At 34.8% G+C, this 12,995-nt stretch overlaps 1 protein-coding gene across 1 annotated transcript; it reads right to left on the bottom strand.

Moving 5' to 3' along the window:
* Positions 1-22: 22 nt before the first annotated feature.
* Positions 23-12,462, bottom strand: LOC111053096 (grpE protein homolog, mitochondrial). Its single transcript, XM_039426150.1, has 5 exons — positions 12,164-12,462; positions 10,710-10,884; positions 6,614-6,847; positions 4,994-5,077; positions 23-1,442 (listed from the first exon to the last, which is right to left on the bottom strand). The coding sequence occupies exons 1-5, from the start codon at positions 12,259-12,261 to the stop codon at positions 1,326-1,328; spliced, it is 708 nt and encodes a 235-aa protein (XP_039282084.1). The 5' UTR covers positions 12,262-12,462; the 3' UTR covers positions 23-1,325.
* Positions 12,463-12,995: the final 533 nt, after the last annotated feature.

The following is a 12,995-nucleotide window of genomic DNA, read 5'->3' as shown; positions in this document are numbered from 1 at the left end:
GAGGAAAGAAAAACACTTCACGCTAAGGAATAACATCTGTATATTTAAAAATTATTCGCAAACAACAATATTCCAATACAGTACAGTATATTTAATAAATAAAAATAACAATTCTTATAACGCTTCAACATTATACTGTATCTGTAACTGTTCACTGCTAATTTTTTTCGTTACATTACGAAACATTCATCCTGCGGATGAACATCCACAATTTAACTTTCATGTCCAAAAAAATAGAAGGGAAAAAGAATAGGATCCATAATCTATTTTTTATATACAGATATCAGTTTAGAAGGTAATAAGAATAGATAGAATTTATTGCATCAAAACGACAGGGTTGTGCAGAGGAAACGCATGTTTTTCGAACAGCCAGTACTCTGTGACGGGAGAGGGTATTGCCATGGAACGAATGTTGGCAGACGACCCATACTATGCCATTTCAGTTGCTATGAGCGTTGGAACGTACAACATCGTGTGTTCGCTGTTTAGAAACAATGAATCTGTAGTCACAGTACAACGTTTTTTCGTCAATATTTTAGAGTTGAGGGTCGAGGTGCAATGGCCGTTCGAAATACTGTACTCCGATGGGCTGCAGCGTTTAGGAGTACTAGTTCTGTGATGAAAAATAAACCACCTGGTCTTCCCCGTTCAGTTCGTACTCCTGAAAATGTAGACCGAGTCAGTGTCGTCGAGTCGATCGTCTAGGACTAGTAACAGCCGCTGTTCTGACTCGGTCTACACTTTCCGGAGAACGGGGAAGACCAGGTGGTTTCTTTTTCATCACAGAACTAGTACTCCTAAACGCTGCAACCCATCGGAGTACAGTATTTCGATCAGGCACTGCACATCGACCCTCGACTCTAAAATATTGACGAAATAAGTGACTAAAGATTCATTGTTTTTAAAAAAAACTGCTCAACAGCGAACACACGATGTTGTACGTTCCAACGCTCATAGCAACTGAAATGGCATAGTATGGGTCGTCTGCCAACATTCGTTCCAGGGCAATACCCTCTCCCGTTGACGAGTACTGGCAGTTCGAAAAACATGCGTTTCCTCTGCACAACTCTGTAGATTTGACTCAATATTCTATCTTTTATTTACAGATATCAGTTTAGAAGAAAATAAAGAATAGACAGAATCTATTACATCAACGCTAGATTTGACCCAATGTTCTATTCCATATTATTTCATATAAAGATATCAGTTTAGAAGAAAATAAAGAATAGATACAATTTATTACATCGATACTAGATTTGAACCACAGTTTTCTGCACTAATTTGCTTCAGGATGAGGCGATCGCTGACTCTGGTTGTCTAATTTATTATGAAGCTTTCGCCTTGGAAATGCCGACCAACGCCGGCCGTATAACACGTTCATTCAATTTGTATCCCACTTTCTGAACTACAATAACAGTGCCTGGCTTCTTCTCTTCATCCTCCTGAAAAACAAAAAAAAAAAATATATATAGAGTGAGGTCCACGTTATAATGACAGCATTTGATTAACATTGGTGTTGCTATCCTTGTCTATCATTCGACAAAGCAGATAGCGCTATAATTTTCTATCTCGTCAGATCGTTCTTCATCAATGTGGAAAAAATATAATTAATCAACAAAATATTTATCTCAATTATGAAAATGTATTATTTATTCATTAAATCAATCCTATCAACCAATCGGAGAGCTTCCTGCTCTGGCGAATCTTAATACGCCGGAACTTAGCTAAGTTCTAGACTTTAAGCAGCTGAAGTCAGAAGATTGGCTTTCCGAAACGGGGCGTAGTCCCGTTAATCTGATTAGGGAAAAAATTAAATTACTAGAAAGTAGAAAATTAACACAAAATAAAATACAGAGAAAATAGTGTATTACAGCTATTTTGAATTATTTAGGAATGTTTCATTTCGTTAAGGAAAAACGTTTGCAATATAATTGACCGAGCGAAGTGAGGTCTATGATTCAAGTCGACGGTTTGGCATTTCTCTTAATGTTTAATTTTTTGAATGTTTAAATGTTTCTATGTTGCGCATTTACGGCGAAACGCGGTAATAGATTTTCATGAAATTTGACAAGTATGTTCCTTTTCAAATAGTGCATCGACGTATATACAAGGATTTTGGAAATTGTGTATTTCAAAGATAATATAAAAGGAAAAAGGAGCCTCCTTCATACGCCAATATCAGAGTAAAAATCAGACTATAGAATTATTCATCATAAATCAGCTGTCTAGTGGACTTTAATACTACACGTTCAAAAACATGGGACATCTTGAAAATGTATATTTCCATCAACGTTAGTAGAAAGTCGACTATAATACTACTCGTTCAAAAACATCGAACATTTTGAAAATGTATCTTTACATCAACGTTGTAGACAGTTGCAGCCAGACCTGATAACAGCGCTCACACTCACATTCCGGGACGACACGTCACGGTAGGATAGGACAGAAAGCTCTATGTTTATTTAGGATTTTTTCTAGACATTTTAAATTGATAATTTATTTATTCATTTTTGAGAAAACATAACAACAGGTCAATGTAGCGTACTGAGCGCGAGGTCTACTAACTATTCACAGAGCTACTAGTTATATAGAAATGAGATAATAATGATTATCATACTAACTCCAGCTGTTTAAAGTCTAGAACTTAGCTTAATCCCGAGCTCGGAAACCGGGCCTCAATATGGTCTCGCCCTAATCAGACTGAACCCATACAACACCGCTTGCTTGACCCATACAATACCAGAGTTGCATGAGTGAAAATACAAGCTAATATTTTGATAATTTCCTATAATAATCAGCTGACTATTAATACTATTAGTTTGTATTTTCTCATATAATAGGGTCCAGAACCAAGATTTTTCTTTAAATTTTTGGCTTTCAACGGAAACAAAAAAAAAGTTGTTATCCAATTCAGTTCAGTATTTAATTTAGTTCGGTACTTCCATATGCGGTCATGGTCGACAGAGCTTGCATATATGAGTAATGTTACATTTTGTAATATTGCAATAAATAATTGAATGAGTTAAATAAATAATCAAATCTATAACAGTTTTTACACGTCTTGTTTGAAAGTCAGGGTTGAGTTATGTAGCCTAAGGCTAGCTACACCACTACCTCCGTAAACAAAGCTATAGTGCATTCTGGTGACGTCAGCACAGGTAGGGCTCCTACACTAATAAAAAAACACTAGCTGATATAGATCAGCTGAAATAAACACATTTTTATTTGTGTAGGAGCCCTAGCTGTGCTGACGTCACCAGAATGCACTATAGCTTTGTTTACTTTGGCTACACACACATCGATTTTTGTTCGTACGATTTTTGCCTTGCTATAAGCCAAGGTCTATAAATACAGGTCATGACACAATCCCGTGATGCATTGCAAAATCGCCATTTTATTGGGTTCTAGTTCACAAATTTTCAAAATTATCACCTGTTATCATTATAGATTGAACAACATGATGTGTTATTTTGTTATATTGTTCAAGGGATATTGCTTGGCTTTGAATTGTAAAATAAACTGTTCCGACAGAATAATAATATTTAGATTTCAACTAGGAACTGAATTGTTGATTCTTAGATCTAATTGATTGGAAACTTCAAACTGTTTTTGAAGTTAGCCTTTTTGTCCCAATGCCTTATAAATCACAACAAGTTACAAGAATAAGAACAATTTTTAATAATAAAAAAATGAATTATTGAACCATTTATCATTGAAATTTCATTATTAAAAAATCGAAAACCTGAATTTACATATTATCTGAACCAGAGTATTGTTTTTAAAAAGCATAATGCATGATTTTGTTATGAACAGATTGGAATATTTCAAATGTACCGCCATAAAGACCCCACATAATGGCCGCTCCATAAGAAACACGAGTGTCATGACCTGTATTTATAGACCTTGGCTTATAGCAGTTGGTTTTAGATGGAGCGTTCACAATCAAGAGTTAACAAATAGCACTTTAGCTGACTAAAACAACATTGAGAATACCCCTACAAATTGTTAGTAAAGAGTGAAAAAATATATCAATATCAGTTTCTCCACAGTAATATATAACACATTTTTAATTATTGAAAGACATTCAACCAATTCTCAGTCTTTTCAATTCCAGTATTATTTCCCAAAGATGCGTACAGACTCCTGTACCACCAACACGCACATTTCACTTTTCATCAGCTGATACAATTATTATATTTATCTTACTGTTTCTGTACAAGTACAGATATAATGAGCATTGTATCTGCTTATGAGAGTGGAATTCGAGTGTTCGTGGCGCATGTCTGTACGCAACTTCACATAAGCAAAAGATAAGCATAAGAAAGCAATCAGGGTTATTGAGGGAGCCGAATCTATTGTTTAATGTGGGCCAATTTTCAAAAAAACTAAAATTAAGAAGAATTCCAACCCTTTTTTTGGATATTGCATCTTTTGTTTACAGAAATTCATGGAGGATAATATTTCACACAGATACCCCACAAGACATAAGATGTTTACCCTCCAGTACCTCACTCATAGACTTTTGCTCTTGGAGGGGGGACCACATTATATTGGGCTCAGAATTTTCAACTGTTTGACAGACAAACTTAAGAGAGTTTTGTAGTCTTGTTAAATTTTATACAGCTCTCAAAGATACACTGACTGAATGCTGTCCGTTTTATCAAGAGAATGTTGTGAGATCTTCTCATTGAAATCCTAGATATCAGAAAATCATTCAGACGATTTTGTAAAATGAAAAATTTTCCCCCAATGGAGGGAAAGCATATATTTGGTATATTTGACATGTCGAACACCGTTTGAGGTGTGCTCATCAAATGCTGTTTAATACGATGAAATAACAATAACATAAAACTGCTTCAGAACAAATTTCAACAGTATCTAAAAAAATCTACAAAGTATCATTTATTATCGAAGAGCCAACATTAAAAATGAGTCGTTCGCCCTAATCAACCAAACCCTGCACATGATCAGCAACTTTTAATACAACACTCACCTTATCAAATAACGCCTGATGGTAATTGGGGTCGAAAAGCTCCCCAAGTGGATCAATTTGCGCCAATCCGTGACTCCTAAATACCTGAAACAATTCATTATTGATATTCATGACAACGCTCGTTGGTATGCAGAAAAATGAAACTATTATATAGTGAGGTCCATGTTATAATGGCAGTGATTTATTAACATTGGTATTGCTATCATTGTATATCATCCAACAAAGCAGATAGCGCTATCCTTTTCTAGCTCCGCAAAGTTGTCAGATCGTTTTTTCAAGATCATGATTGCATTTTGTCTTATTTAAAACAGACATAAAGCAAAAGTGGAAAGGCGAAAATATAATATAAATTCAAAAGAATGGTTTGTAAAAATATTATTGGACTGAACATTTTGTAGAAATCTAGAAGACATAACCTCATTTCGGATTTTTTAATGAAATAGTACAAGGTATCTTTAGGTTTTCTCTCCCGATTTGTGCTTCATTGTGAAAAAAAATTGATAAATAATAAAATAACGACTTGCAGATTATATAATCTGTGGAAAATATTAAATAAATACTCACTGAGTGAAGTCAGTGAAATATAAACGAGGCCCATTTACTCAGTGAGTAAATCTATATATATAAAAGCGAAATGGCACTCACTCACTGACTGACTGACTCACTCACTCGCAGAACTAAAAATCTACCGGACCAAAAACGTTCAAATTTGGTAGGTATGTTCAGTTGGCCCTTTAGAGGCGCACTAAAAAATCTTTTGGCAATATTTTAACTCTAAGAACCACCTTAAGGGTTTAAAGTTCGTCTTTTAGCATGTATATTCTTCTTATTCTCTTAATTATAATTGAAAAATGTCCATACCATATGTTAATATATAACTATAATCTAGAGAGAGTACCTCTTCGAAACAGTTGTTAACTGGTAACTAAATTAATAATTTTGTCAGGTTGGCATTAAGTTGAGTTGACTTTGTTAGGTTGGCACCAAGTTGAAGATTGAAATGCATTTATCGCGGGAAAATTGATTGGGCACTGCTACTTCAATCAGAGCTATTCCTGGGAATATTATATTACTAGCCGTCAGGCTCGCTTCGCTCATTCTTGGACGATCTAGTCGGGGGTCCAGGGGGCGGAGCCCCCTGGCTACACGGATACGGCGAGCCTGGCGGCTAGTATTTTATATTTCCCACAAATTAAATAGTTTGCAAGTCGTCATTCTATAGTGAGGTCCACGTTATAATGGCAGTGTTAGTTTAGCAATGGTATTGCTATCCTTGTCAATCATTCAACAAAGCGAATAGCGCTATCTATTTCTCGCTTTGCTCTATTGCCAGATTGTCTTTCAACAATGAAGAATTAATTAACAAAATATTTCATCTTAATTATGAAAATTCATTATGAAATTATTGAAAAATATAATTTCTTGCTTAATAAAATATAATTGATTATTTTAAACGAGAATGAACAGTTAGTATTACATCAATAAACCTGTATCAGCTACCGTTTATAGAAGGCATTGGAAAGACAGAGGTTCTGCAACCTTTTTCTCCTATCTTTCTCCACTGCAATTATAACGTGTACCTCACTATAGTGTTGAAACTTGAAAGAAAATGTTATTTACTCTGTGAAGCTCGGAGTCAGTGAGTGTCAACCCTTCGTAGAGATTCTTCAAATGCGGATTTTTGTCACCGATCTCATTCTTGGGCACGCTATCAATGGCACGCGACAAGCAGTCGGCTACTTCCAGGATATCTTTGGCGAATTTCTGAATGGCAAACTGTCTCGTGTCAACCAGCTGCTTCTCTGTCCTTTTCCGAGCGTTTTCAGCATCTGCTACTCCTCTCTTCCACATATCCTGCAATAAAAATTTAAAAAAATCATTAAAACTAGTAGTTCTGTGAACAGTAGACCTCACGCAGTATTCTCATCCACAAAGTACCTGATTGAAACTATAGACCTTATGGGAATACAGCAATAGACTGGCTTCTCCACACATCTGTTCAATCACTTGTCAGCTGATTTATGATGAATAATTCTATAGTCTGATTTTTACTCTAATATTGGCGTATGAAGGAGGCTCCTTTCTCCTTTTTATATTATCCTTGAAATGCAAAATTTCGAAAAACCTTGTATATACGTCGACGCGCAATTAAAAAAGGAACATACCTATCAAATTTCATAAAAATCTATTACCGCGTTTCGCCGTAAATGCGCAACATATAAACATTTAAACATTAAGAGAAATGCCAAACCGTCGACTTGAATCTTAGACCTCACTAGGCTCGATCAATTAGAAATTGAATTATAGTAGTTTATAAATACGTTTTAGAATGAGGGTCTATTTTACTCGTGCTGAGTTACTTAAGCTATGGTTTCCTCAGAAAGCGGTAACGTCATTTAGTGGCCGTAATTTGGCGGTGCGTGACGTCACTAAAACGTTGACTATAAAATTCACTTGGTGTTGGTTTTCTAGGGGACGCTAAAGATGACCGTAACGTAAAAATAGCAGTGCAGTCCTTTTTGGGTCGACCGTCATAGCGGTCACAAAGATTCTTGTTTATCTGCGCTAAGAATTTGGATTTGGTTTAAAATGATGCAAAAAAAAAGTTAGAACACCGAAGACGACAAAATTCTGATTGATTTTGCAAAAAGTAATGAATAAAAAAAAATTAATCTGAGAACCTTTTTAAATTATTTTAGCTTTTCAATAATATTTGTTGCAATTTTGATCATCAGATTAAAAAAGAAAAATGTAAAAAAATGTTTTCTATCAATAACTCCAAACCCTAAACTAGAATAATGGCCTCAGCTTATGGGAAGGCAAAGTGAGTAGAAAACTGTCAACTAACGTTGATGGAAAAATACATTTTAAAGATGTTCGATGTTTTTGAACGGGTAGTATTATAGTCCACTAGACAGCTGTTCAGTTCAGTTCAGTTCAGTTCAGTTTCAGTTCTTCGCCACAGTCAATTGACAGGGGAATTGTCAAGTTTTATTATTAATCTCAATATCAAATTTGATATAATAAAAAAAAAAAATTATTTATTTTTAATATAAATAATCTAATTGTCAAATCTTAATAGTTTATTTTCGTAAGTGCTGGAAAGTATGTTCCTCTGTGTATTCAGAAACTGCATAATATGGCCTTACAATCAAGTATTTTTTTAATTCTGAGACAAATAATTTTTTGCTCTCAATAGTTTTGAGATGTAGCGGGAGAAGGTTGAAGAATCGTGATCCTGTGCAAATTGGAGAACTTCGAAATTTATCTAGTCGGTGCCGAGTGATATTCATATTGGTCTTATTTCTTGTGTTGCAGCTATGTTGATTGCCTCTTGAAGGTGGATTTGAGTTTTTTGCTAGTATTATAGTTTCCAAGATGTATATAGATATTACTGTAAAAATTTTGTTTTCCAGAAACAGAGGCCTGCAGTGCTCAATACATTCGTTTGAAAAATTGTTCTTATTGCCTTTTTTGTATTCTAAGTATTTGGTCAAGACAGTTTTGGGGTGCAGCTCCCCAGGCAACAATCCCATATCGCAGGTGCGAAGTAAACAGCGAATAGTAAGCAGTTAGAGCCGTTTTTTCATCCGTAGTATTTCTTATTCGTCGTATCACATAAAGTGCTGAGGATAATTTCTTAGATAAGTAGTCGCAATGCTGTTTCCAGCTCAAGTTCTTATCGACCATCACACCAAGAAACTTAGTAGAGCCCACCGCCAGCATGCTGTCCTCTCTCAACTCCTCATCCTCTCTATTGCAGTTGTTTGGTGTGAAGTTGATGAGCGTTGTCTTTTTCTTGTTGATATCGAGTTTCAGACTATTGCAGATTGATGTGGCTTCTTCAAATGCTAGGCAAACTCCACTATTGTTTGCTTTCTGATTGGTAGGTAAAATAATGGTAGTATCGTCAGCAAAAAGGATGCACGTTTTGTTTTCTGTGAGTAGCTCTGGGAAATCATTAATATAAATAAGGAAAAAAGAGGTCCTAAGATTGACCCCTGAGGTACTCCCCTAGTGACTTTCTTCATAGATGAGTGGATGTTTTGTAAGCTTGTTTCGTTCTGGTATAATATGTCCACGTATTGAAATCTCTCAGAGAAATAATTCTGGATCCAACGTAAGGCCAGTTCGCTTATGTTGAGCTGTCTGAGCTTAGAAATCAGTATATTTTGGTCAAGATTATCGAAAGCTTTTTGGAGGTCCAGAAATAGTCCTGATGCTAACCTTTTATCCTCCCAGATCTCATTTATTGTGCTGCATAAGTCGGCTATAGCTGTGTTAGTACTCCGCCCCTTCCTAAACCCATGTTGGAAACTTGTTATCAATTTATTATTCTCCAGATGATTGACTAACTGATCGTAAACTGTTCGTTCCAGAAGTTTTGATACAATGGGCAGGTTGGCTATCGGCCTATAATTGTTAGGATCTTGTTTGTCTCCCTTTTTGTGTGTGGGATGTACCTTGGCTATCTTTAATTCTTGGGTAAGGCTGCTTGACTAAGAGAAGAATTTATAATATGTAATATGGGCTTGATTATTTCTTTTTTACAGTATCTTAACATCCTTCCCGATAACTAGTCAAATCAGTTGAGTTATTTGATTTAAGTCTATTGAAAAGAATGTCCAAATGAGACTGGTAATTCTTTTGAATGTTAAGAGAGCTGGTATGTTTTTGTTTGGAACTATTTGAGTACTATTCTGTTGGTTAGGATGAGGGTTTGGTGTTGTAAACTGTTTATTGAAAATATTACTGATCAAGTGTGGATCCATAATTTGATTGCCCTTGTCAACAACGCTGATGTTTTTGGAATGACTGCACTGCTTGTTCCGCTCTTTATTTACATGTTTCCAAATTGCTTTCGTTTTATTATCAGACTGCTTGATTTTGGTTATATGATGGTATTTTGGTTAGCTGATTTATAATGAATTATTCTATAGTATGATTTTTACGGTAACATTGGCGTATGAAGGAGGCTCCCTTTTCGTTTTATATTATCCTTGAAATGCAAAATTTCCAAAAACCTTGTACATACGTCGATGCGCAATTTAAAAAGGAACAAACCTGTCAAATTTCGCCGTAAATGCGCAACATATAAACATTTAAACATTAAGAGAAATGCCAAACCGTCGACTTGAATCTTAGACCTCACTTCGCTCGGTCAATTAGGAAATTGAACTATAGTAGTTTATACTTACGTTTTAGGCTCAACTCACACCTACGCGACTCAGGTCGAGAAGAGACTGGACTCTAGTCGAGAGCATGTGTTTCCAAATGTCAGATAAGTCGATTCGAGTCTCCGAGACGTCACCATTTGGAAACACATGCTCACGAAGTCGATGTATTTTTTGTAATATTGAATGACTAATAAAATTCTATTCTATTCTCGACTAGAGTCCAGTCTCTTCTCGACCTGAGTCGCGTAAGTGTGAGTTGAGCCTTAGAATGAGGATATATTCAACTTGTGCTGAGTTAGATGAAGGTCAAGAAACAATGGAGTCTTTTCTTTCTCTCTTCTTTTTCTTTCTCCATTTATACATTAATTTAAAATTAATAAGAGTGATATTCATTCCTACTTGCAGACGTGAGGTATTGTATACTTCCGGAAAGTAGTATTTTTTATTCCAATTCACGAATTTCGTTCTAATAAAACATAGCCTACCAGTATTTATTAATATTTTATTAATTATTTTTATCGAAGAAATGGAATACTCACAAGGGTCTGCTCCGATTGGACTTTAAATTTTTCAAATTCTTCTGTGATGGTATCCAATTTTGTTTTGAGTTCCTTTTCAGTTTCTGATAGATTTTCATTTTCGGTATTTTTTGCTTCTTCAGAAGCTGTTGTGTTGTGTCTAATGCCTAATCTAGATGGAAGAATAGATGTGTGCCTGCAATGAAAAACATCACATAATTAATCAAACACTTTAAAACCGTTAAATTCAAATTCAACTGAAATTGGCATGGAATTTATAATAGACATGTTTTAAAACAAACAATCACGTTTTCTAAGAGAATATTGCATGATGATAATAGAAATAAGAGTAGTCTTCAAAGTTTCAAATTGTACAAAGACAATGTCAAGTAGCCTACTTGAGTTGTAAAAATCTGGTGTGGCGCACTCACAGGAAAGTAAAAATACAACATGAGCTCAAAACGGCAATAGTTTAAAGTCACATGGAATAGTATGTAAGACGTTCATTTATCATAATGAATGTACTCATATTATATTTATTTACACATTAATATTTATTAATAAATTGAGATACAATATAATTCTCAACTATGAATGATTGGAAAAGGAACAACAGGCTTGAAGCCCAAAACTGTTCCTTTCCCAAATTTACATAGAGATTGTCCAAAAATAGGTTATGTTCACAGAGTTTATGATTTTTGTCCAATTTTAAGTCCAAATATTAATAAACTAGGAATTTATAAAATGGATGAATGAACTGAACATCATTTTAAAAGGGAATTTACGTCAATATGAGAGAGCAACGTATTTTCTTGATCTAATGGTCCTATAAATTGAAAAAGTACGGTAACTGAATACCTAACTATTTTACAATTCTGTAACTATTATGCTAGGCTATTATCCTGTATAAAACTAATACCAAAGAAAACGTCTATACTGAATTGTATCTTCTAGATTGTTTATTCTAATATAATACTGTTGAAAAAGTAACCTGAGACATGAATACCTAATACAGTCTGATCTTTAAAGTGAAAGGTAAGAATATAAGGCCCGAAATTTTCAATTTGAATTCAGACTTGCTTGGCCGAGCTAAGTAGGAAAAGTTGAATTGAAAATCATATTATATTTTTACTGTCACTGTATGGAATAATTCAGCTCAACAAACCGGCTCAATTTATTGCATGTGAGAGGTTATTGTAAGGTAAATGGTTACATCACCTATAAGCAAGTAAGAATATTTTGAAATAATAAATCAAATTTTATTATTAAGTGGTGCAGTCTTGATAATAGCTTATAAAAACCTTAATTTTAATTTAAATCTAATAGATACAACATGGAGTTAAAATTCAAGACTCATTTGAAACAAGGAATCTTTATGGGCACTTTCATAATATTGCTCAAGTTGAATTTTTGGGATTATAGAGGAATTGTTGAACAATATTAGAGACAAGATGTAGAATGAACAATTTGTATACCTTAAATTTGAAGCAATAACTGAATGAATCCCAAAATGAGATGTATTTTCCACTGCTAATCGGCCTAGTCGCAAACACATTGAAATCGGTCCCATCATGAAAAACTAGGGTTCCTTGTATTTAAATACAACAAGAGCCTGAAGGATATCTACTAAATAATTTATAAATTAATTTATTATACTTCAAAACACGTTTTATTTGGAAACAAGGCTCTGAAACTGAACGACTTTAGTTAACCTAGCGAATTGGAATGACGAAATCAGAAAACGTGAGACAGCTGCGAGCATAGACGGACTACTGCGATACTAGAGAGGCTACAACTTGCAACGATGAGTGAGCGGATAAGCTATTAGCTCACAACGCTCTATCTGGACGCACTCAAGTGAATCGATAAATTCTCCGTCGTTCAAGTTGACCGTCATGTTCGAAAGCATACCACTTTCAAACTATAGTGAGGTCCACGTTATAATGACAGTATTTGATCAACGTTGGAATTGCTATACTTGTCTATCATTCTACAAAGCCGGTGGTACTATCCTTTTCTAGGTCCACAACGATGCCAATTATGTTTTTGACAGTGTAGAAATATAATTAATTAATGCAGAGAATTGGCATCGCTATTCTCGTATCTTTATCCACTGTCATTATAACGTGCACCTCACTATATGAACTTTCGAGAATTATGATATAATAATAATGATAATTAACCCTAAAGTGACACACTGGGGTGTTTCAAACCCCAGGGATTTTTTTTCTGTTCTGCAGTTGACAATATCAAACAGATGGGAATTTATGCTGTGTCTAAATTAGGTTTGTAGTATTGTCAACTACT

The sequence above is a fragment of the Nilaparvata lugens genome, chromosome 4 (assembly GCF_014356525.2).
Source record: "Nilaparvata lugens isolate BPH chromosome 4, ASM1435652v1, whole genome shotgun sequence".
NCBI lineage: Eukaryota > Metazoa > Arthropoda > Insecta > Hemiptera > Delphacidae > Nilaparvata > Nilaparvata lugens.
The sequence above is the reverse complement of the archived record's forward strand: the minus strand, read 5'-3'. Positions and strand labels throughout refer to the sequence as shown.

Bases quoted from the DNA above. Each gene is read 5' to 3' on its own strand.
- LOC111053096 (XM_039426150.1), bottom strand. From the start codon at position 12,261: ATGATGGGACCGATTTCAATGTGTTTGCGACTAGGCCGATTAGCAGTG. The intron at 10,885-12,163 runs GTATACAAATTG...TTTTCATTGCAG, and splicing joins GTTATTGCTTCAAATTTAAG to GCACACATCTATTCTTCCAT. The intron at 1,443-4,993 runs GTGAGTGTTGTA...TTTGTTTTTCAG, and splicing joins ATCAGGCGTTATTTGATAAG to GAGGATGAAGAGAAGAAGCC.